General features: G+C 38.2%; 2 protein-coding genes across 7 annotated transcripts in view; one reads left to right on the top strand and one right to left on the bottom strand.

Annotated features, from left to right (window-relative positions):
- ESF1 (ESF1 nucleolar pre-rRNA processing protein homolog) overlaps positions 1-12,369 on the bottom strand; it is a 30,347-nt gene extending 17,978 nt beyond the window's left edge. Inside the window, exons 1-8 of one of the 2 annotated variants that reach the window (XM_027453326.3) lie at positions 12,240-12,369; positions 11,272-11,962; positions 10,259-10,572; positions 9,323-9,436; positions 8,594-8,694; positions 6,802-6,954; positions 5,223-5,337; positions 4,102-4,240 (exon numbers count right to left, since the gene is read on the bottom strand). In XM_027453326.3, coding sequence (XP_027309127.2) covers positions 4,102-4,240; positions 5,223-5,337; positions 6,802-6,954; positions 8,594-8,694; positions 9,323-9,436; positions 10,259-10,572; positions 11,272-11,935 — 1,600 coding nt within the window. In that variant the 5' untranslated portion in view covers positions 11,936-11,962; positions 12,240-12,369. Of the gene's footprint in view, positions 1-4,101; positions 4,241-5,222; positions 5,338-6,801; positions 6,955-8,593; positions 8,695-9,322; positions 9,437-10,258; positions 10,573-11,271; positions 11,963-12,161; positions 12,219-12,239 lie in introns of those variants that run through there. The other variant, XM_027453327.3, reaches the window with a different exon arrangement.
- On the top strand, positions 12,300-18,872 carry NDUFAF5 (NADH:ubiquinone oxidoreductase complex assembly factor 5). 5 transcript variants are annotated; one of them, XR_003496028.3, is made up of 11 exons: positions 12,300-12,620; positions 12,709-12,749; positions 12,838-12,901; positions 14,652-14,699; positions 14,798-14,901; positions 15,223-15,262; positions 16,331-16,528; positions 17,021-17,081; positions 17,627-17,701; positions 18,118-18,201; positions 18,526-18,581. XR_003496028.3 is itself a non-coding variant. In XM_027453328.3 (11 exons), exons 1-11 carry the CDS (start codon positions 12,315-12,317, stop codon positions 18,829-18,831), a joined length of 1,116 nt encoding a protein of 371 aa, XP_027309129.3. In that variant the 5' UTR covers positions 12,300-12,314; the 3' UTR covers positions 18,832-18,872. The 5 variants fall into 5 exon arrangements, 3 of the variants coding, with proteins under 3 accessions (XP_027309129.3, XP_071891381.1, XP_027309131.1); XR_005264394.2 differs by having other exon boundaries at positions 18,101-18,201; positions 18,526-18,542; XM_027453328.3 differs by lacking the exon at positions 17,627-17,701 and adding an exon at positions 18,745-18,872 and having other exon boundaries at positions 18,526-18,608.
- Positions 18,873-24,884: the final 6,012 nt, after the last annotated feature.

The raw sequence follows: 24,884 nt of genomic DNA, 5'->3' as shown, positions 1-24,884 counted from the left end.
CAAGTCAGACTGGGTTCCCATCTAGCCACTTCTGAGCAGGGACATCCTAGCCTGCACAAGCACACACAGAGATATCCTTTAATTCTAAGCCGCTGAACAACTCCAAGAGGTTACATGAATTTTTCAGAAGGAAAGCCAAGTTGACCTTTGTTCTGGGGTTTCCTAGAACTTAATCCATCTTTTTTTTTTTTAATAAAAAATACACACACAAAACACGCTCCTACAAATACGCCTTAGAAAAACCCCCAACCAGCAAGTCATACCAAGCTTCAGGTGTTTCATAAAAAGAAACCATCAGGTTGTGGTGCTTCTATTTTATCCCAAGAAATTCCATCTGGGCTTGGCTAAATCATTAACTGGTAACTCCTCTCTCTGGCTTATGTCCTTAGGAATTATTTTAGCAACATGCCAAAACTAACCCAACAGGAATATTTTAAGAAGTCAGATCCTCATTACCATTGAAGCAGCAATAATGCCTCAGCATCTACAGAGTAGTAAGGGAGAGAAGCCAACCCAAATCACATTGTGTGCAATGCATTTTATAAATACCCATTGAATTCAGCGACAATCTTAAAAAGCTGCATGTTTTATCATCTTCCAGTTATTATCATCTTCCTTCTGTAACAGTCCTAGCAAGCATAAAAATGAACAGTATTCATATGTAAGACACCATATGTACTGTCATATGATAAAATATTAAAGATCCATTTAACATAACTAAGCTAATGAGCAAAATAGATTTAAAAACGTAAAATATTTATTAAGTGTACTGATCTTATTTACCATTAATCACTAAAAACTACATCAGCAGCACAATTAAATGAGTGAATCTCCACCTCGCAAATCCTCCTTCCGAGGATTACATTTTCTTTCCTCACGTGTGCATCTCCAGCATTGGTGCTGCAGCAGAAAAGCCTCCTGTCGTACAGAGCTTCTAACACAAGACTCCACAAAGGCAGCAGAACTCCTTGCTCAGACTCCTGCTGTGCAGAGCAGGGCTCTCTACAGAACTCCCTGCACATAACACCCCATCAAGAACAACTACTCAAAACCACCCCAGTTCAAGCGTTATGTCATATAGTCTCTTTGGGTACTCTGCGTGGCAGAGCAAAGCAGCACGCAAATATGATCTTTTTATTGCAAAGAAAAAAAGAAAAAAAAACAGCACAAAATCTTAGGCATCAACACCATGCTGCTTAATTTGAAGCGTCGTTTAAAATGCCATAAACTAAATCATTGGTGCTCACAATCAGAATAGCAGTTACGGGCTTGAATTTGATGCACGCCACAAAGTTTTACTAACCGCAACAAATGCATCCAAGCAACAGAGTTCAGAAGCAATGTAAAGGAGATGCTTTGTGCCCACAAGCTACTATATACCAAGTCCATGAAATTGAAATACTTGACATTACAAATCTGTTGTATCACAACAACATTGGTAACAGACATTTTTAACTTAAGAAATGTAATAAAAACGAAATGGACCAGGGCAACTAAAGCTGTTTATAAATAAAGCATACAAATAAATAAATTAGATGGCCAGAACATTTCTTCCTTCTTATCACAGTCCTTACCTATTTTTCCCTTTTGTGCATAGTGCCACATAATTCTGCTGGACAAAATCCTGCTTTGTATCTAGTAACTCAATGGATAAAATGTCAGGAACACGTTACAGACATAGCAACACCACTCCTCTATTAACAACTTATTTCTCAAAACCATTATTAGGAATTACACAATTTGAGGTCTCAAATGTGTTAGTGTGATAACATAACTCTAGGTCGATCTCTCTCCCTTCCAGAAACAAAAGTTTACTTAAAATTTCTTCAGTGTTGCTCACTTCCAGATTCTATCACCATGCTGTAACAGACGCTGTTCTTTTAACGCAGCAGTAGCCTTGAAAACCTGAACTCAAAAAAATGAAATACTTCTCTCTGTAGCTACTGCTCCTATTAATACATTTTACTAACCATTACTAGAGAAAATTAAGGTCATGGAGGTGCAGCTTATAAACATATTTTTATGTAATATGAGAAACAAATGGACACTTATCCTGCCAAGATATTGCCAAGTCAAGTCTGCTGCCAGCAGATTTCCCAACTCCATAACCAGAAAAATCTGTCATGCTCTTTTGCACACTTCAAACACATCTGATTACAACAACCTACTTTAATGCTGTATAAACCCATTTTAACATCTGTTTGAAAGACTTGATTAAGGCTTAATGATATGTTCTTTTCCTTGTAATTTAGGCTATATATATGACCAATTAAGAGTAGACTGATTTTTAGAGTGAAAACAAGTAAAGTACTTGAGGAATTTGCACTATATGCAGAAGACTTTAAAAGTTACATGACATTCTCTTCTTATTTTTAAGAAGCAACAGGAATCCAAAAGCAATTAAAATTTGCTGCTACTTCAGTCTTGCTGCTACTCCAGTCTTTCATAAGGTTCCCTTGAACACATTCTGTAACTTACCTTCCTCCCCCATAATGTAAGACTTCGGAGTACCAGAAGTCTCATACCACATTTTTTTTCTCTACTGTCATTCACACTCTGATTACCCAAGAAGAGCTACTGCTGCGCCTAAGGACCTTTGTACAATCTACATCTTCCCCAGGGCCCTCTAAAGTCTGGAACAGGTTCCACGTCCTGTCTAGGGTATCCCAGCAAGCCCAGCCTAAGGACAGCTTCTTCAGTGTGTCCTTGCCCTGCAGAGACTTTAGTACATACACAGAGGGTCATAAGGATGGCAAATCACTACATATATAACACTATACTACATTACTATTACTATACAGTATTATATGCTAAATACCGTAAATAGAATTTTCCAGTTGAAGTATTACATTACCCTGAAAAATAGAGAGGTAGGAGAAAAAAAGAAAGAAAAAGATGTTGTACTTAGAGGCCCAAGCTACTAATCATAAAACAGCCACTTCGAGACTAAATCATTAGGGAAACTCCTGATCGCTCACCATTGGATGTTTTTTTGTTTGTTTGTTTTAATAATTAAGTCAGTGTTACTCAAACTCTACAGAAAAAAAGTTTATTTTTATTCAGAACTGAATGAACCTGATAGCTACCAGTCTCTAGAAAAGTCAGTCAAATGTACAATGAAAAGTCTCTTCTCTTTAACAGTATTATCAATATTAGCAAAAAAGAAGATGAACTATGATGTTTCTATTTGAAAAACTCCATTTATAACCATTATATTTGACTTAATTAAACATTAATTACACTAGGTAAAGATATTTTGCATGACAAGTGAGAAACAGGAAGCTCTTTGAAAGCAAGGTTTAAATATGAATATCAAACTGTCTCATTTATCAATGCTCTGAATAATCTGTAACTCCTAAATCAGCTAATATACTTCACAAATTCCATTGCAAAAGTGTTTCCTTTGTCTTCAACAAAGAATTTGGCCATTTTGAGGTCATAATGGTGATGTTATTTATTTGGAAAATCAGAATCAGGTCTGTATAATGAATTTCAGCTGTGGCTTTAAGAGAAATTTTAGAAATTTGAACATGTGTTTTCTTACTATGGACAGAAAACGCTGGAAAAGTTTGTTTTTGCAGTCACTATTTAACTCAAATAAAAACAAAAACAAAACAGAAAAACAAAGAACAAGAAGAAATAAAGGGGCAAGGAAAAAGGAATGTCAAGTCCCAGTAAATCAGAGGAACTCTACAGCTGCCGTGTTATCAGGCCTAACTCAAAGACTTACAGAATTTTTCAAGTTTTGCATTATCTGTCAGCATTCTATCATCAATCCATTTATCTCCTAATTGAAATGCGTGAATCAAAGATACAAATGTGCTCACCGCCCAGGTCCCTCTACCTTTAGGTCACATATACAGAAAAGTGAATATACACCATTTTCAGATATGTTTAGGTCTGGAGCAAAGATAGGTTATTTTTAGAGTAGAACTTGACCACACCTTCTCTATAAAGAGTATAAGTAGTACAGAGTATAATGAGTCCCTGTAAAAGGAGACATTCAAAGCATTTTCTGATGTTATGGAATTTGCACAGAATTTTGAACATGAGTTAATTAAATGTAGCTATTGACTTTGTGAACAATGTTTATGTAGGTACCTTGCTGCTGTTCTTCCTCTTCTTCACTAGATGAAGCCAAGTAAGCTTGAAAATCCATATCAAGGAGCTCCTCTTTTTTAAAAGTTCTGCTAAGTGACATTACTCGCTCGTGATCTGTTTCATCCCATGTTACATCTACCTTAAAAATAAGAAAGCCACTTCTAGAAGCTGAAGCACTAACATTAAACATGTCAAGACAGTTTTTTTTAAGAAAAAAAATCGCTACCTTCTACTTAAAAAATGTAAACCTATTAGTTATGTTACTACAGAACAATTACCTATAATAATAATTTATTATAATACATTTCATTATAACTTCTTTGAAATTCTTCAGCAATGGAAGTTTCAAGGAGTTTTAACTACATGAAAGAGTAAAGAAGTCTCCCATTGCATTCAAGGGTTCTGTAACATCAGGTCACACCACCCAAGATCTCTGTCAGCCAAGTTTCCTTTGTGGCAGCAGATACCAGTATTGAAGCAGCAGCCTCCAACTTCTTTCCTCTCTTCCTCCAGCACGAACTCATTCCTGGAATCAGGCATGGATTGCAATAGGGACAATAAAGTGTTTGCGCAACTGCGCCCTCAACTAAGAAGATGAAACACATAACTGAAAAATGATCCTGCAGAAATTACTTAGTTCTCAACTAATCACTTCTCCAATCCGGTTCATTTCATGGCCAGATGAACATTCTGGCTGTCACATAAGACAGTAGAAATGGATTGCTACAAGGAAGGGAAGCAACTGTTTAAGCCTGACACTGCCACCAAAAAGCCTCTTGAACTACACCCAAACATCCATTTTCAGCACATTAGAAGATTTAATTGTGGATAACAAAGTTTAGTCCATGCGCAACTTGTAAGAGGGGTATTACGAGGTCAAAATGGAGTATTCAATTTCTAACAGAAAAGCCGAGCCCCTCATACAACAAAATTAAAGCTTATACATTGGGTCACAACGTGCAGCTCTGTAACATGCCTGCGTCTTGTAACATGCTGGATGTCTCTATTTTGAAATGCTTAAGACAAGCAGGAAGCTCTTCCCTACCACTTACATATAATTTAAAATCTGACAACAAAACTAAACAAATTAGAAAAACATTATGAAAGCATTGTAAAGATACCTTTGATGTTCCCATAGCAGCAGATGTGAAGTACTTTGGCTTATATACAGATACATTCACTTCTGAGGCTACATCTTTTGGCTTATCATCAAATGTAACATCATCTGGAATAAATCTTACAGGCAGATAAAGCAGGTTATTATTCAAATATACTGGGAAATTTCATAGTACAAGCAGTCTTAAGCTTTTCACAAATATGGTACGTCAGCACAAAATAATTTGCTAAAATATAGCCAGTAAGCCTGAGAAGGAAACCAAAGCAATACACAAATACCACACACACACATTAACTGTCTGGCTTTTGCACAGCTATTCCACGGATTTTCAGTCTTTACCACCACCATGCTGGGGAAGTAAACTGAACAACTTGCAGTTTGGTAGTAGGCAGAGTTGGGGTGGTATTTTGTTTGTTTGTTTTGGGGGTGATTTTTAGTTTTAAAGGAATTATGTTTTAAGTATTTGCTTTATAGGAAGCTTTCTAATATTAAAAATGAGGAAGAAAAAAGTAAAATACAATTTTAAATCAGATGAATTTAAAAAAATCAAAACATTTTAAGGATGTCTGGTACATCATTAACATTATAATTAGTAGGAAAAAATTTAGAGACAGGTCTGGTATCCAGCAGAAGTTAGATTAAATAAAAACCTTTGTGCACTACATATGAAATTGAGTTTTTATTTTTAATCACTACAAATGTAATATGATGAATACTATTCAACACTAAAATTTAATAAAGTGGAAGATTAGGAAAAGCATTGGAGAATTTCATACAGCTGCCTGCTGTAAAACATTATCTTCCTGTGTTTAGAAGCAAGAAAAATTGCGTGTTTATTTGGCAGAGTTGGTCTCCTCCAGAATGATTCAAAGGATAATGAATTAAACTCTTCTAGACAATGATTCAAAACAAAAAAGTTATCTTTCACCAATTTCCAAGGGTGCCCATTAATGTGGGTTCCAGCAGACAAAGCCAGCTTCTGTCCAAACTTACCATGATTTAGTAACCTCACTTCTGCTCAGACCAGAAGACTTTTTGGTAACAAAAGGAAATACTAACAATAAAGCACCACTAGAACTTAAAATTCTTCTTCCCAAACGTGACTTTTGAAATATTAGAGCTTCCTGCTTATTCACAGGAACTAGCATAGTAATCTATTGCAGCTTCAGGACAACATTCTTGCCCTGTTGTAAGCAACCCTGAAAAAGCACGAGAGCAGCTGTATGTTGTCCCGTTTTCTCAACAACTTGAATTTTACCAAAAGGTTGAAGATGAAAGCAGAACATTTTACCCAAGAATAATCTCTCTATTCAGAGCTCCTCTCAAACTTGCAATTTTCAAAAAAAAAAAAAAAAAATCATCTTTTTTTTTTAAATGAAACTTTCCAGCTAAAGGGAAAACAAACAAACAAAAAGAACTCCACACCTTAACAATGTATCGATTGCCTAATTTAAAAAAAATAAATCTCATTTTGGTTACAATGACAATATTTTTTAGTTGAGATTATTTAAAATTGGTTTTAATTTTATTGGCCCCTCTCCCCACCCAGGATACATAGGTAAGACAGTCAGCACTGAATTTACCTCAGGTCAATAAAAGAGCAGCTACTTTCAAATTCCAACCCATCGCATTCCTCATAAATTTTGTTGGCTGTTTCTGGAGAGTCACATTCTACAACTGCATAGAAGTACTTCAGTCGTTTAAACTGATACTCCCTTAATTTTTCCCTGCAAAGCCTGCAAAAGTAAGAAACAACATAATCAACTTAAACACATACACCATTCAAACACACTCCTCATCTTTTATTAAGCTTATATGTTAGTTTGAAGTTTTATAAACACCCATTCAGCTTTACTCAAAAAACTAATTCATAGTTTGATTAAAGGAGGTGGTGTTTCACTCAGTGCTTTTATAATGGTATTTTCCACAAGATGAGCTAGCATGCTAGGACTGGAGTCGTGAAATTCCCGACTTCTAAATTACTAGCAGCATTCAAATCACTTGAAGACCTTATGCAGCAGCAAATCTATCCAGCTCTGCCTCCTACAGGCATCATGAGGTTAGCGTCTCTGCACAGGACACACAGGGTAGCATCTTTGCATGCCCCAAGTAGTACCATTTAATCTTTCCTGTCCAGGTGTCTGCACTTATTTAGCTGAGCTGGCACCTGAAATCCTGGCTCCTTGCAAGGCTGATGAAAACCATTTTCATACAGAAGTAAAGTTACATGTTAAGAACATTAACTAAAACCACAAGACTGTAAGAGGACAGGATTTCAGATCCTCATGCTTGAGAGAGACAATATTGGAGTAATGAATAAGAAAGTGATATGGCTGAGAACAGGAATCAGGATACTAACTTTGGTAGCACAGGTGGTGCTGTCATCACAGAAGATGAATCAAAAGTTAAAATGAGTAAAAGAGAAGCTTACAAGTAGATGAATTGGTGGAAAAATGGAGACAGATCACAGGGCTGAGGTCCTGGCCTGTGACTGTGAAGGGTTTGTGCAGAGGTATCACAGACGTGTCTGAGATATCTGGATTTCCATTCATTATATTTGAGCGTCTGGAGCCCACTGAGCAGTAAACCCAATACTTTACAGTGCACCTTGAAGCACAGGGTGAAGCTGACTTCAGCACACGCTTTAAGTTCATTATACAATTCCCTGATGCACCAGAGACTTTCCGCAAAGAAATTTACACTGTTTTAGAAGCATCCAAATTTTCCAAATATAGGGCAGTCCAGTGGGATATATTATACAAAACGGGCTCCACACAGGTTGCCAAACATCTGGAAAATCTGGAAAAATATTAAACCAAAACCTCTCCAGTTCCATACAGACAAGACTTTCAAGCAGAACAAGAGAGGAGCAGAACAAAACAAAAAGAGACATGCCTGAAGAAGCCTGGACAACGGTAGGCCTGATGAGCTCAGCCTAGTAAGCCATGGCCGCTGCAGGTGGCATGCAGGAAGTCTCAACCTGGGAATTCTTGGGCTAAGTTATGGTCCCTGTTGGTTACGCAGATAAAAGTTTTGACAGTAAACAAATGGAGTTTGTTGTATGAAAGGCAATTTGCTGAGAAAAACATCTTAAGCTCTCCACACATTCATTCCATTTATTACTGCAACAAGCTACGCAATAAAAAATTTCAAGTCACTTATCAATATGAAAATTTTCTCAAGTTTTATCATAATGCTTCTATTCAACGCATTGACAGCGAACAAGAGTCAGTTCTAAAATCTCTCTCAAAAAAAGGTATAAAATAAATTTGTCCACAGGAAACTCCCACAAATGAAACTCTGCAAAAAGCAGCTGACCAGGCTTTACAGTAGGAATTAAGGTTTCTATCTCTCATTTGAAGACTAAGTTAATACCCGTCTTTTTCTGTGGTATTCTCTGGAAGATCTAATAGTTCTGCAGGTCCTTGTTGTTCTTCCTCTTTCAATCTCTCTTTTCCAAACTCTGAAGGATAAATCTACAAATACAACAGAAAAATAAATTTTAACTGCAGCAGCATAACACATACCAACTAAGAAAACAATCTCACCAAGCCTTTTAGAGTTCACTGGTTTTATCAGAAGAAAAATAAAGCCATCAATTCCACAGTTTAACACCCTCTTACTGTTAACTTACAGAAAAGACTGCGGAATAAACAGGTTTAAAAATGAGAATGCTTTCAGACAGATGAAGAACAGAAGCCCTGACAATGCGGCCCATTTCAAAAAGGACTGCAGTAATAACGCTTCTCAAAAAACTTCTGCTGGACGCAGATACTAAAAATGGAAAAATAGGACTTAACTATCAGAATTTAACCAGTTTATAACAACTCAAAATTGATGACCTCTGAAATAGCAACAATGACTGTAAAGCACTTGGAAACTGCCAGCTTTAAGATTGAGTTATCTACCCCATTGGTTAGTGGAAAAACAAACTAGCTACAGAGATGTAGTCTACAAGACTTGGAGAATTTCACCACTGAGCTCAGCAAAATTGCACTTGGAGTTGATTTCTCTTTTGGTTCTTCCACGGAACTCTCTCTCTTTGCAGACTTTCCCCCCTCTTTCCAGTAAAAGTCACTACCTCTTTTAGAAATCACGTCTTACCTTAACATGAAGTATAGTCCCTCCTTTGGGTACAAAAGAATTAAATAAAGCCAGCAAATCCTTAGCCTTCAGCCTATCCCAATCCATGTTACAAACTGCCAGTCTGCTCGTAATCTGAATGGGAGAAAAAAAAAAAAAAAAAGGACAAAATTTGTAAGTTTAATTCCCGTCCGCTTTGTGGAATACACAATCCTCTAGCAACTTCCTTAAAAAAAAATAAAATTAAATTAAGTCAGCAACAAACTGCAGAAAACATAAAAGTAGTATTTTCCCCAAGGCTCAGTATTTCTTAAACTAGCAAAAGCCAGAAACAGCAATCAACTGAGCAGATAAAAAGACACAAATGGTGAACAAATGGTAAAGCAGCAACTGGTGCACTGGACTGCACCAACCACAAAATTGGGACTGCATTTATAACATCAGCACTTAGGACTGAGTTATCATCACATGGTTAGTCACAACAGCAGTAAATATCAGTGCTACAAAATCACCACACTACTATGATTTTGTATACAATAATTGTGTTCAGTTTTAAAGTCCTGTTTCATTGTCTAGTAAATTAACTTCGTCAAGCATGAATTAAAAAAAAAATCAAATTAGAAAAGTGGAAACAAATAAGTAATCAACATCAGCAGTATTATTAAAACTCCAGAATTTCTTAAAAAGCTCAATTCCATTGTTCTTTCATTTGCAGATAACATTTTCATAGATAAGCCTCTGCTTAGATGCAGAGGAACACAGGAGAGAATGCCCAAGGTCTCTTATTCTCAGCCAATTTCATGATGGCTTGCATTTTGTAATGAGAAATGCTGAAAAAACACTATGAAAAATACTTTCACAAACAGTTATATAGATGAGGATCCACAATCAACTCGTAACAACATACACCTTTGACGTAATCACATAGCAAATTTCCATATGCAGATGTAGTTTTACCTCCTCTCCACGAGGGGCATCTTTATCCAGCTCACCCCATGAATGCTCAATCTCAGGCTCCTTTGGAAATAGGTCATCTAAATCCCCTTCATCCTCTGAGCTTGTTTCAATGTTCCCTATACCTCTAGCTAGATCAGGCCCCATATCACTTTCATCGTCTTCTGAATCACTATCTTCTTCGCCCGTTTCCCCATCGTCTTCTGACTCCTCTTCTTCTGTTTCTGCACACTCAGAGTTTTCTCTCTCAGAAGTTTCTTCCTCTAATTGGCTTTCACTGACATCACTTTCATCATAGGTGTCTCTGTGCACAGTCCCTAAAATATAAACAATACTTATTTTTATGCTTCAACTACATATGATCTTTTACAAAGAGGAAAAAACAAAGGTTTACTTAGTAAGGAGTTAAAAAACCTCTTTTAGTACATAACACAAGAACAAGTTGTATCATGGAAGTACAAACAACAAATCATCAGTATTGCCTCTTCAGTTTGTCTAATTTGTTGCTCTTCAGTCCTACAGCTGTATTAGCAAACTAGTAAGAATAGTGTTATTTTATTTTAATTATATACAGAATAAACAGATTAAAAGTTGGGTTTTAATAATGCAGGCTATACGCACAGAGATAGTATAAACAGTTGTTCAAGTCACCTGTTCTCTCTAATTCCCTCTTCTACTCAGGGCTTATGCTGCTCTTCTTATGCTTTCACTTAACTGCTGATATTAAGTTCTCATGGCATCAGACCTTATATTCAACGTTCATTTTGGCAAATACACGAATGTACACACAACTATACACTTTACTTTTCTAACTATCCTAACAAACTATTTCAGCTCCATCAAAGGAAAAGACAACATTGTCCACGATGTTACAGAAGGACACTCTGATTCTTCAGCAACCTGAGTCAATTATTTTATGGCTGATATTGTGGGGAAAAAAATATTATATGGATAAAACAACTGCAACAACACACACATAAATATAGGTGAATTTACCCGTTGCTTTAACAACTTACCTGATTCTTTTGTTTTTCCTCCTAGGGAATGATCCTTCCTAGGAGCTTTATCTGATTTAGCACTACTTGACTGCAAAGGCTTTTGCTTGTTTTGAACTGAAACCAATCTTCCCCCTGATTCATTTCTTCGCTTGTTTTCCCCGGGGGGCGAGAGGTCCTTGTTTCCCTGACACCCATCAATTTCCATTACACTTTTCTTAGAGTCCTTTTTAAACTTGGTCCTCGATGCAACTTTCTGCCCCTCACTTTGATCATTCAGTTTTGACACTACTTCACCCGTTTGGTCAGCCCCTTGTTCGCTTAGCTTACTCTCTTTCCTAGGGTGACCATCAGCAAGTGGTTTTACACAATCTACTTCTTTCGGCTTAGCTTTTTTCTTCTTTTTTTTCTTCTCTGTGCATACTTCACTATCACCTTCTGAAAGTTCAGAGTCAGACTCTGACAGGGCATAAAACTTCTTCAGGTTCTCCACAGAGGTATAGTTAACAGGGCGCCCTCTTTTATCCACCGCACACTTGAGCTTGAACCTCTTGTCGTGGAACATCGATCGGAAGCGCTTGTCGATCTTGATTTTGCGATCTTTTTCTGGCATCTCCCAGAACCTGGGATCCCTGGTGACACGGCTGAACCGCTCATCGCTCAGGATTTCTTTTTGGGATGCCATTTTGGACGTCAATCAAGGCTTGAATAACTGGAATGTGAAAGAAAAAGTATAATTGTAGATGCACAGCCGCAAAAAGATAAAGAATAAAGTCAAGTTTGCAACCTCGACCTAAAACGCTTCCCTAAGCCATGCGCTCTCAAGCCCTGGACGCGGCGGTGTGAGAGGGACCAACAGCGAGCTCAGACCGCCCCCCAGACAACAGACCCTACCGCTACCCCACACCCACCGCTCGGTAACGACCGTTAAAACCCAGACAGGACCGTTACAGCCGTTAAACGGCCCGCACCGGCCGGCAAAACCTCACCTCAGCGCACCCCTCGCTGCCCCCACGGCTACGGCGGCCGCGGCGGCTCAGCCCGCTCGCAGCCAATGCCGCAAAATGGCGGCGGGGCGCATGCTCGGGGAGGGGCGGGGCGGGGGAGGAGGAGGCGGGGGCGCGGCGCGCATCATGGCGGCGGCGGCGGGCTCGCTGTGGCGGTCGGGGGCTGTCAGGTGGGGCGGGGGGTGCCGCCGGCTGTGGGCGCCGCCGGCCGCCGCCGCTGCTGCTGCCTCCTCCTCCTCCTCCTCCTCCTCCTCTCCCCCTCCGGGCGTGCTGAGCCCCTTCGATCGGCGGCTGAAGCGGAAGCAGAAGAACTGGGCGGCGGTGCAGGCGCAGCGGGCGCAGTGCGAGTACCTGCGGGAGGAGGTGGGGTGGGGATGGGGATAGGGACGGGGATGGGGATGGTGGCACCGTGCCCCCGGCGGCGCTGACCCACAGCCGGCTGTCCCCACAGGTCGGCGGCAGGGTGGCCGACAGGCTGCTGGACATCCCCAGGTGGGTCTCGCTGCCCGGCGGCTGGGGGCGTGCTCGGAGCGGGGCTGGGGGGAGCGCGGCGTTAAAGCGTGTCCCGCCTGTCCCCCAGGACCTTCCCTCTCGCCTTGGACCTGGGCTCTGGGAGAGGTTACATAGCGCAGCATTTAACCAAGGTACTGGCGTGTCTTGCTTCAAAATGTCTAAAATAAGCGCGTGTTCACCCGTCTGTTTTCTATTAGGGCGCTGTTGTAAGATAAAATAACCCTCTGAATGCTAACGAGGAAATTGCTTTATTTATTACCTTGTACATGTATCTACAGTCCAAAGGTGTGTCTTTGACAGGCTCTTAATCATAGAGGCATCCAGGTTGGAAAGGCCCCCTGAAATCAACTAGCGGAGCCTCTCCTGCAGAGAGATCTGGACAGATCGGAGAGCTGGGCGATCACCAACCGCATGAAGTTCAACAAGAGCAAGTGCCAGGTCCTACACCTGGGACGGGGCAACCCTGGCCATATGTACAGACTGGGCGATGAAACAGGGGAGAGCAGCCCCACAGAGAGGGATCTGGGGGTTGTGGTTGACAGCAAGTTGAATATGAGCCAGCAGTGTGCCCTGGCAGCCAGGAGGGTCAACCTTATCCTGGGGTGCATCAAGCACGGCATCGCTAGTAGGTCGAGGGAGGTGATTGTCCAGAGGAGGGCGACCAGGATGGTGAAGGGCCCAGAGGGGAAGCCATGTGAGGAGCGGCTGAGGGCACTGGGCCTGTTCAGCCTGGAGAAGAGGAGGCTGAGGGGGGACCTCATCGCGGCACACAGCTTCCTCACAAGGGGCAGGGAGAGGCAGGTGACCTGGTCTCTGTAATCACCAATGATGGGACCTGAGGAAACGGTGTCAAGCTGAGGCAGGGGAAGTTTAGGCTGGACATCAGGAAGAGGCTCTTCCCCGAGAGGGTGGTTGCACACTGGAACAGGCTCCCCAGGGAAGCAGTCACGGCACCAAGCCTGCCTGAATTTAAGAAGCGATGGAACTGTGCACTTAGCCACGTGGTCTAAACTTTCGGGTAGACCTGTGCGGTGCAGGAGTTGGACTCGATAATCCTTATGGGACCCTTCCAACTTGGGATATTCTATGTTTTAACCTAGTGCTGACAAGTCCACCACTAAACTATGCTACTGAGTTCCACATCTACACATTTCTTGAAGACCTACAGGGATGGTGGCTCGACCGCTTCCCTAGGTAGCCTGTTCCAATGCCACACAACCCCTTCAGTAAGGAAATTTCTCCTACTATCTAACCCACACCTCCCCTGGCACAACTTGAGGCCGTTTCCCCTCACCTTACTTGATGCTTGGAAGAAGAGCCCAATCCCCACCTCGTTGCAAACACCTTTAAGGTAACTGTGAAGTACAATAAGGCTTCCCCTGAGCCTCCTTCTCTTCAGGCTAAACACCCCCAGCTCCCTCAGCCTCTCCTCATAAGACTTGCACTCTAGATTTGAAGATTAGACAAATAGTGCAAGGGAAGCTACTGTTGTGGAGTAGTTAACCTTCAGTCCTCAGTTGGGAGATGCATATTTTTCGGTTGGTCTTTGTTGCACACACTTAACTTTGAACAAGAACTATCAGTATGGAGATTTACAAATGGAGAACAGTTTATCCTTCATAAACCATGGAATGTGTAAATGTACCTCATTGTCTGCTGTTTCGTGGTTTATATCTGACTGAACCTCAAGGTTATTACTTCTACCTTGACTATTCTCCCATGCAGCAATCAGTAAGTATCGTGCTAGGGGAGAAAAATACCTTCAACTTTATGAAAAGTTTAATTGTTAGAAATTTCTTATACATGCAAGTGTTCAAAAATAACTATTGTCAATTTATAAAACAACTCAAATGGATGACAGAGTTTCTTATTTTATTTCAGGAAATTGTTGAAAAACTTGTTCAAGTTGATATGGCAGAGAATGTTTTTGTAAGTGGCTTTCTGAGTGTTAATGTATTTAATTCCATAATGCCAAAAAGCAGAAGGAATACATTTCTGATGATGTTTTTATTATAACCCAACATTAGAAAAATGCTGTAGAATCTGAAGTACCTACGATCAACGTTGTAGCTGATGAGGAATTCCTTCCTTTCAAAGAAGATACATTTGATCTTGTTGTTAGCAGCTTGAGGTATGTGTTAATCGTTTATTGACACTTTTTTTTTTTTTTTAGGTAAAGATGTAAGTCGTGCTGTATGAAATGTGTTTGCATGGTCAATGTGACCATACAGTATGAAAACGTGGTGGCCTGATGGTTCTTAACATTTATTTCCCTCAAGGCACACATACCTTCTCCTTTTTTGATTTTTCTCTACGTTTTTAGCCAGTGTTTCCAAACTTCTGCAGCTTAAAAACTTGTTTGTTGATTTGACTTTTGAAACATACTTAGCATATACGTTCTTTTGCCTTTCCCCAAACTTTATTTATTCTGCAAATCTTTCTGGTATTTCAGTTTACACTGGGTGAATGACCTTCCTAAGGCTTTTAGAGAGGTAAGAAACTGGTTTTTAGTGCAACTATTTTCAAATAAAAAACAACACTTACCGTTACTTCCATTCAGAGCTCTATATATTTCTTGTTCTTTAAAAAAAATAGGCACATGAATAGCTCATTAGTTGGGTATTTTTTGCAGTATTTCTGGCAGTTTGAGGAGTACCAGTTGATACTTCTATTAATTTATTGTCTCAAAGCAATTTAGGACAAATAACTACAAAACAACACATTTGTATAATATTTTATAGTTTTAACAGCTGAGATCATGGTAACTAATGTAACCTAAGTCAGTATTACTGATTTCATTGTCAGTCGCACTTAATAGCTTTCTAAATGTTTTCTAAATCAAACTAGTCCAAACCTGGTTTATGGAATTTGTGTTCAATATTTGCCTCAGCTATCTTTTTGAATTACAACTTTAACCAGATAAAAGCTTTCTGATTCTTATGTGAAGCAAATATTTGTAGGAAAAACCACAAACGTTGTTGAAAAAACTCTGATTTTGGGGTTACCTAAGCTCCTTTTTGCAGATGAATTTTTTATTTTTTTTTAAATCTCCTGGCTTTGGCACAGGTGTGAAGAACATCTTTTCCAGTTTGGCGTTTTTTCCTTTATTTCAAACATACCATATCCTATCACATGTTCATACAAATATGAGTACCCTATTATGGAATAGTAAAAATAAGAATTATAATGCCCACAGTATTTGTTTTAAATAAATAATAAACCAAGCTTGGAAAGAAATACACTATTTCAGATTTTCAATTTTTCAAATTTCCAGATAAAATAATGTATTTTGTGTTTCCTAGTTGTGAATGTAATTTCCAGTGATTCTCTTTCTTAAGAACAAATAGTCTCTTCTGAGAACAGATCATATATCTTGCAGTGTTACCAAAAGCTTTGGTGGTGCATCTTGCCAAGTGGAATAGTCAATAATAAAAATCTGTTAAAGATACTACAATGATTACTTCTAAGTTCATTTAAAAAAAAAAAAAAAGCTAAGAATGTCTTAGTTGCACAATATTAATAAAAATAAAAGAAATAATATAATTTTTCTTCTGTTGTAGATTCACCAAGTCCTTAAGCCAGATGGAGTATTTATCGGTTCGATGTTTGGGGGAGACACTCTCTATGAGCTTCGCTGCTCTTTACAGCTAGCAGAATTAGAGAGAGAAGGGGGTTTTTCTCCTCATGTATCACCGTTCACTGCTGTATCAGATTTAGGACATCTCCTGTCAAGAACTGGCTTTAACACTCTGACTGTGGTAATTATTAAAAAAATAAATAAAAATCAGAACAACGTGGAACATCAGAACTGGTGTATGAGAAATGCTACTTCCAAGAGTACATTACTAATGTGGTACTTCCTTATTTCTGCATGTAGTGCACTTTGCTAAGTAAGTTTCTGAAATAGCCTGAACTAAATCTGTTCTTGGCTGTACTGTGATTTTTAAAACCCACGGAAGAGTATCTTTGGCTAGTGGCCCAGTAGAATTTGCATGGTCGTTGTAGAGAGATGTGTCACAGAATGTTAGACCTACTTGAAAAAATACTCTTGCTGTTTCTTCTAAAAAGAAGAAAATAATGGCACTTCAATTAAAACTTGATTACATTTGAGCTACTAGACAAAGTTCTTCATCAGTGTTGAGGGAGTATATTTTTCTGAGACATACATGGTTCTGTTTGAACAGAAAGTTGACATAGTGCTTTGTTTTTAAGTTGATATGCTCTACAATTAAGATTCTGAATTATTTCAGGATACTGATGAAATTCAAGTAAACTACCCAGGGTTGTTTGAGATAATGGAAGACTTGCAAGGCAAGTATATACTTTGGAAATATAAACATTTTCTGTATCAGCAATACCAATGCACAAGAGTTTCAGCATGTTTATTAACTTCAAATAAAATGTACTGTAATAGTGAAAGCATTACTTTTTTTTCCTGATACCTAGTGAGTCAGAAACGTAAGCCCATCAGTAGACTTTTTTTGGGAAGCAAAAGTCAAAAATTTGTACTTGTGGCCTTCTGTAAATTTTCTGTTGCTTTTTTTCTCTTGTTCTTTGTAAGCCTCCTCAGTGTAAACTGCTGGAAAGCCCTGAGAGGAAGACAGAAGCATATATCCAACATAATGACTTTTAATGTCTTTTTTTTTTTCCCTGTGAGCCTGCCTAAGTAATAGGATGTTCAGGACACCGTTTTGGAGTGAGAATAGACCCTCACGCTAGAGTATGAGGAAAACACACGCAAAAAAAGTGGTGCTTAACAATTGAGTTGGTGTTCATTTGTCATGAATTGCAAAGTAGTTGTTGGTATGCAGTCAGTAGTTACTTATGGAGCAATTCAGGGCATCTTCTTATTTCAGGTCATCTGCTGTTGTGTAGAGTCAATACCTTAATGAAAATAGAACTTTAATTCCCTGCAGAAGCATTCAGATACAGTAAGTGATTAAGGAAAATTATCTAAGATTAGGTTTATGATTTTTTCTTATTAAAAATCTTCTGGGGGTATTTAGTTTTGATGATAAAAATACGAGTTGTGTCTGAACAAACACTTTGTACTTGGTGGGTAAAAAAAAAAATTATTAGAAAATCTAAATGCTTGAACACTCTGGCTGGAAGGTAATAATCTGAAATCATTCCTAGCAATACAAACAGTAAATTGCAAAGCATGGGCATTAAGAGGCTTGGATCTGTACAGGTAAGAAACTTCCCTGCTGTAGGTTGTACTCTTACAGTGAGATTCAGAGGATTCTGTACTTACTCTGGTGTAATAAAAACCTGCCATTAGTGCATGACACTTAACTCATGATATATGCTGTATCTTCTTTTCCTTAAAGCTGAAACATATTTTTAGGTATGGGAGAGAGTAATTGCTCTTGGAACAGAAAACCTCTGCTTCACAGGGATACGATGCTGGCAGCTGCAGCAATATACCGAGGTAAGTATTTAATAGGTGAGTTCACCTGAAATGACTTTAAGAATGTATTTTCCATGTCTTTTCTCCGACCTCTATGTAAAATAAAACCATTTTGGAATAGAAAAAAAATACTATTTTAGTACAGGTATTTTTAACCTTAATTATAATGACAGGATCTGAACTATATTGATACACCAGTAAGGGATATTTTTATTGTCCCAAATCTTTCACTGAGGGTCACTATGATGAATAAGTCACACTTGGTTCTGATGTTTTGGGAACTGATTGTTTCTTAAAACTGATGTTCTGTACACCTTCCCACTTTCTCCCTTCCTGTCCTGGCAGAAATGTATGGAAATAGCGATGGCACAGTACCTGCAACATTTCAGATCTTCTACATGATTGGCTGGAAATTCCATGAATCACAGGTAATGTGAAGCCAAACAATTTTCTCTTTGAAGGTACATTTTGAAATGGCTGGTATTTTAAAGGGTTTTTGTGAAATAACTTTTTTTTTGTTTAAAAAAAGCACTGATTTTTTTCTCTTGTTTTTTTTACTCTTAGGCAAAACCTGCCCAGAGAGGTTCTGCAACAGTTTCACTTGGAGATCTGGCAAAAATAGATGGACTTCTTACGAGAGAAAAAAAATAGTTCTTCATGAAAAATAAAGTTGTTTTGAAGTTCCTATAAAACTCAGTGTGTTTAGTCTCCACTTGTACTTAAAGACATTTTGAAATGATAGCAATCTGCAGGCAGCAGGGGATTTTTTAGTGCCTATGCTACAACATCAGCTGTGTAAAATAGTATTCATTTTTTTTCTAGATAAATATTTGAGTAGTATTCTAAGTGCTCAATTTGATTAAATGACTGTTCTGAGATGTAATGTCTCTTTGAGTATTTCAATAGCAAAGACTGCTCCTGGTATGAGTTGCAAGTCTGAAGTGTACATCACCCTGCATTGTTTTCAAATTATTCCTAAAGGATGGTGGATCATAAAGAATAATAATATTTGGTGACAAATGTATATATGAGGCATACTATAAAAGATATTATCACCAAATACGCAGACCTAACCTAACATGTTTTTTTTGTGGGCTGGAATGGAAATTAAGGCTTCAAAGTTACTGTCAGTATCGTTTGAAATTTGAATGTTTGACTTGCGTAAAAGAAAGTAATTGGGTAAGTGCTGTACTGTAAAAATATCTTCAGTTGCTACCTTTCACCTGTGTCACGCACATTCAATTACTTCTCTCTCCACTTGCAAAGACAGAAATAATTGTTTCTGAAATAAGTGGGAGAGCTTAGCTATAAAGAAGGCTGTATGTTTAATTCTAGCTTGAGCAGAATGTATCCTGATTAGACTAAGTTTACTGAAAGGAGTAGCTAGCAGAAAAGTCAACTAGCACACACGTGGACTTGCACGCTTCAAACCAATTAGCTTACCATTGGCATTCTCTGGAATTTTTGCTGTTTTTTTTTTTTTTTGTTGTTGTTGTTTTGTTTTTTTGTTTTGTTTTTTTTTGTTGTTTTTTGAGTTGCAAGGTATTTTTACACATACATATCACAGCATTTGACAAATTAGAGGTGGCACTTTATCTAAATATTAGTTTAAAATCACATTTGCCTGTTATTTTCTGCTTTTCTACCTTTAGAGACTGAAACGCATGAAGTATATAGTTTTTCCCCCTTTAGCTGTTGCATGGGACTATGACTTTTCCCATAAGTATCTATTAGCAGAAATTGATCTTAATTATGAATATGGCCCATTAACCTGAGTTGTTTAGAAACAATAGCCCACCCAATGATTTCACTTGATCATGATATTGATAGAGAACAGTAGAATGGAAAAGCATGACAAGTATATAATCAAGCATATTGTTCAAGCAGTTCTATCATTGTATGTAGTAGGTGTACCAACACTGGTGTAAAATAAAGCTTCTCTAGGCCTGCTGTAATAAGATTATCCAGCAGGTGGAGTGTGACAGAATGTGGCACAGTCCAAATACACAAGGTAGGCAGAAGCCTTAATATTCTGTCAATGATTTTTGAGTTATGATTCAAAACTAATGCAGATATTAAAGTTACCACCTACTGCTTAACCAGTATTCAATTTCCCAAATTGCAGAAATGCTGTTTAGAAACTATTAATGCGGTATTCAGCTGGCTAGAAGACTAATTTAAGAGCCTACTGTGGGGGCTTATTTTATCTGAGTAAGAAATGGGCAGAGAAAGCACAAACCACCCTGATAAAGAGGGAAAGAATCATCCATTAGTTCTGACAAGCCTAATCCATAATTTTTCAAGGGGAAGGAGCTCATCTTCCATTTTTGTTAGAGAACAGTAATGCTCCTGGGCAAACAGAGATGGATGGGAAATGGTTTTATAACCTTTATTGCCCTTAAAATAAAGACTAAAATCTAAAGGAAGAACTTGTCACACCAACAGCTTCTGGTTCTCAGAGTCTTTCAGTGGCCTCAATACAAGATACTGCCTCAGTTTACAAGTCCTGTTTTAAATAAAGTTCACTTATTTCAAGGGGAACTCACAAGTTTCCTAAATGTAGGCTTCTATGGAGCTGTGTCAAATGACTGCAACTTTATGCATTTTTGCTTCAGCAGGTTAATTTCCAGTCACTTCAGCTGGTGGCTGTGACTCAGATCTGTTAAGGGAATGAGGAGGTGGAATGTGCTGGGTAAATGTTAATTGGAGATGTGCTCCTACTGTGCTTGTGTGAAGCACTCAGGAAGAGAGGGAAGGATTTCCAGTTCTTTGATTCCGTGTTCCAGGGGTGGAATATGTAAACAGCAAAGTAGGTATGAATGTGATTTGGTAATGGGAGAAGGTATCTTCTGGATAGAGAGAAATGGAAGGAAACTATTCTTAGCAGTTCTTTAGCAGTTGGAAGAACACAGTGTAAGTACTTGGGTGACTTGGAAAAGGGTTCGGAATAGAAGAAGTGGTGAGTAATAGAGAAATTACTTGGAGCAATGTTAATTGGGAATTAGGGAGCATGACAGGTAAGGTGTTTGTTTCCCTGACTGATGATGTTTGATAAACAACCTTTTGTGTGTTTGACAAAGAAAACTTTGAAATGCATTGCCATGCTATATGAAGGTCATGAATGTTCAGGTTTTCACTCTGCGCTAGGTTTTTTATTTCTTGAGTTTTTTTCAAGTGGTATATTAGGGAAATAACAAGTCAGTGGCCCACAGAAGTTGAAGAGAGCCTGAGGATTGACCACCTAGTGTATTGGCATATGAGGTAATCTGTAATGCTTGCTCCAGCTGAGCAAAATTCAATGGAAAAAATGGTCAGAGAGCAGCATGGATGCCACTTCCCAACTTTAAATAACAATGCAGAACAGGTTGTGACTTTCATGTAAAATAAGATGAGAATGCCTGTGTTAAGTTGGGAATAAACATTTGCATAATGTTACCAGCAGTGAGGTATGAATGTGCAAAGATACAACCTTATACATATTTAAATAAATAAAATACTACACTGAGGTGCTGCTTCTGACACGAGTAAGTCTTTCTGCTTGCTAAGTTTCAAAAAAAAAAATTAAAAAAAAAAAAATCCCCTATTATTACTTAACTTATAGAATTGCGGAATGGCCAAGGTTGGAAGGGCCCTCTGAAGATCATCCAGTCCAAACCCCCTGCCCAGCAGGATCACTCAGAGCACATCATGCAGGATGACATCCAGGCGGGTTTTGAATATCTCCAGAGGAGTCTCCACAACTTTTCTGGGCAACCTGTGCCACTGCTCTGTCACCCTCAGAGTAAAGAAGTGCCCTCTCAAACTCAGCTGGAACTTCCTGTGAACTAGACTTTGACTGCAATTATTTGGTAGCATTTCTTCTTGGAATTACTTTTTTTCTGGTTCCCAGTAGTCGTTTTCTTTGTATGGCACTTCTGAATACCTTTGAAAAAAAGTTAGTTTATTGTGAACAGAAGTTTTTTTCATGTAAGGATCTTATATTTTGATTCTCTTTTTTAGATTTAAGACTAGTGGTTTCTGAAATTATAATGAAGATGAATGTTATTATTAGTTTTAGTCTAGACTATTTTGAACTCTGCATATTAAAAACCAGCTTTTGCAGAATAAGTAACTTTTAAAAAGCAGTTGCTAAGGTGACATAATGTCTCTTATAAGCTAGGTAGTTTTAAAAATCTGCACATGATATGAAATGTTTTTCTCCTGAAGTAGAAACGAAAATTAATTCAGGAAAATAATCCTTTTGACCAATCAAAAGTTAATAAAAAAAAAAAAAAAGAAAAAAGCTTAGGAGGACATTTACACTTAATGAACATTAGTACCTGAAGGTCAAAGTCAGTGATCCTGATGTTATAATATCTGAGAGTCAGAGACAGTGATCATCAAGGATCCTGCTCCTTCAGGGTCTTTGATGACAAGGTCTGTCAATGTGCAGTTTTATCCAAGGCTACTTAGGGTACAGGGGATGATAATAAAGCCCTACATTTTGTATCCTAAGCATTAGATTTTGCAGTTCCTATGCTTTCAAATGACTCAGAATTTGAATTTAAAACATGGGAAAGGATCCTTGATTACCTCTAATTTATAAAAATAAATAATTACCTCTAATTTATAAAAAATACTTCAGCAGAAGTTCAAAAGGGAGCCTTACAAAGTAGTTTAACTTTTTAAATCTGCTTAAAAACAAAACAAAACAAACCTTTTCAATGTTTTCTAGAAGTGAACTAAAACTAAACTTTTTTTCAGTTGGGGGGGCACATCCGTGTTTCAGATGTTTTTTTCAATGGAATATACTAATGCAAAGACCTGATCTAGTGTTTTAAGCTTATTAGAACATTTTGTTCAAGAAACTACATTAGGAAAGGTAGCATTTGTCAAACCCAGTAACTGAATCTCCACTTTTCAAAGGCATTCTATTTTGGGCCAGATTAGGGAGCTGTTGATTTGGGCAAGTACAGTCACTCTAGCGGTTTGATTGGAAGCAGTCTGAGCACTGAAGCAAATTTGACCTATGTAGAGAGCCAGTTGATTTCCTGCATTCTTAAGTGCCCTCAGGTGAAGGAGAGGAAAAAAATAATAAAAATTAAAAATTAAAAGTTGTGTTTTAGACAAAGGCTGCATGCATAGCAGTGTGAAGTAGAAAACACTGAAAAGTGCACATGCTTGTAGTAGAGGAAAATGACTCATGTCTTAAATCAAGCTAGGATCAAAGTGGTTTGTTGATTTATTAATAGCTTGTAATTAACTGTCAGTGAACTGTATATGCAGGATTAATACCAGCAATATAGCAGATAAATGGCCATCCCGGAGCCTTACAAAATGTTAGTAAACACCTTCAGATACCTAATACACCCTTCTAGAGCAGTCTCCTACAAGTTTGCAGTGATGTGCTCGCCCTCCTGGGAAGGCATATTCCCCTGTCTGCGCCAACTGCTTCCCTTTTTTTGCACAATTACAGATTTTAGTGCTTTTGGCTCTTGTTTTTAAGTTGACTCTTCTTTCCACCCAAAGTCTCCTGGTAACTGGTTGCTGTTTAACCCAGTTGATGGCGGCCTTTGTTTGAAACCTGGGCAGGTTTTGAGCAAACACCCTCTCAGGTTTGGGTGTTGTGTTCACACATGTGCTGAACTCGCATTTCTGTATTAGCAGCTGTTGTGATCCAGGCTTTTTGGCCAGGAGGCCAAAAAAAATCCCTGTGGATTTCCCCCAAAATTTCAAGCTGTTTCTTGGGATGCAAGGCACATGGATAAAATAAGAGAGAAAATAAGTCCTTCTTGGAAAAATGTTTCCATTGAAGCACTGGGAATTAATATTGGAGAATCTTATTTGGCCTCAAATTGTGCATGATAGGCCAGGAAGTATCATGATATGGCTGTCTTGTCATGGTAAGAAGGCTTCATTTTTACCATACCAATGAATTCCATCTAGTTTGTGTATTTGTTCTGAGTTTTGTAGGAATTCCTTATATTACATACAAGTAGAAGTGCAACTTGGAGGTTGAGATCTGCACACTGTGTGACTTCTGATCATGGGCTTATTCTTGTAATATTACACCCAGAGTTTGTGTGAGTACACTAGGAAAACAAGGAAAAAAATGAACCTTGTAAATAAATGTATATATGAAAATTTTCATACTTCTAGTCAAATATAACTTATAGTTTCATAGATGACAAAACTACAGGATCAGGAGAATGTTGAATACATTTCTGCTCTATATAAGCTCAGCTTTCAGCTAAATGTACAACCTAAGAAAAGGTGTGTGGGGGTTAATTAGTACAGGCATTAATTTAAATGGATCAGAACTCTAATCTTAAACTCACTTGTAATGTGAAGTGCCCTAATATTGAGAAATTATTTATTCTGTGGAAATATCAAAAATTAACAATTTATTGGAATCTAATGAGTAACAGATAATACATATTAGATGTATATTAGATTTAATTAACTTCAAATTACAGGAATTTGGATACTTGAATTGCCGGACTCTGTATTCTCCCAGAACTAAGCTGCTAATTTGTGGATGGCTGTAACACCCCTTCTTTAGCTCCACCATCTCATCTCTACAAAGTACGTAATGCTTTAGCATCTAGATGTCTAGCAGGTGCATCCCTTCCTTCCAGCATCTACTTCAGGGATGTGGTTAACTCTCCCTTTCTTTTCTTCTGTGTCTTCTCTTCTTCTTTTTTTTTTTTTTTTTTTTTTTTTTT

This window comes from Anas platyrhynchos, chromosome 3 (genome assembly GCF_047663525.1).
Source record: "Anas platyrhynchos isolate ZD024472 breed Pekin duck chromosome 3, IASCAAS_PekinDuck_T2T, whole genome shotgun sequence".
Taxonomy (NCBI): domain Eukaryota; kingdom Metazoa; phylum Chordata; class Aves; order Anseriformes; family Anatidae; genus Anas; species Anas platyrhynchos.
This window is presented reverse-complemented; position numbering and strand designations above follow the sequence as displayed.

Excerpts from the sequence above, each read along its gene's own strand:
- NDUFAF5 (XM_027453328.3), top strand. The coding sequence starts at position 12,315 with ATGGCGGCGGGGCGCATGCTCGGGGAGGGGCGGGGCGGGGGAGGAGGA. Across the intron at positions 12,621-12,708 it reads GCGAGTACCTGCGGGAGGAG|GTCGGCGGCAGGGTGGCCGA; the intron begins GTGGGGTGGGGA and ends CTGTCCCCACAG. Across the intron at positions 12,750-12,837 it reads AGGCTGCTGGACATCCCCAG|GACCTTCCCTCTCGCCTTGG; the intron begins GTGGGTCTCGCT and ends CCTGTCCCCCAG.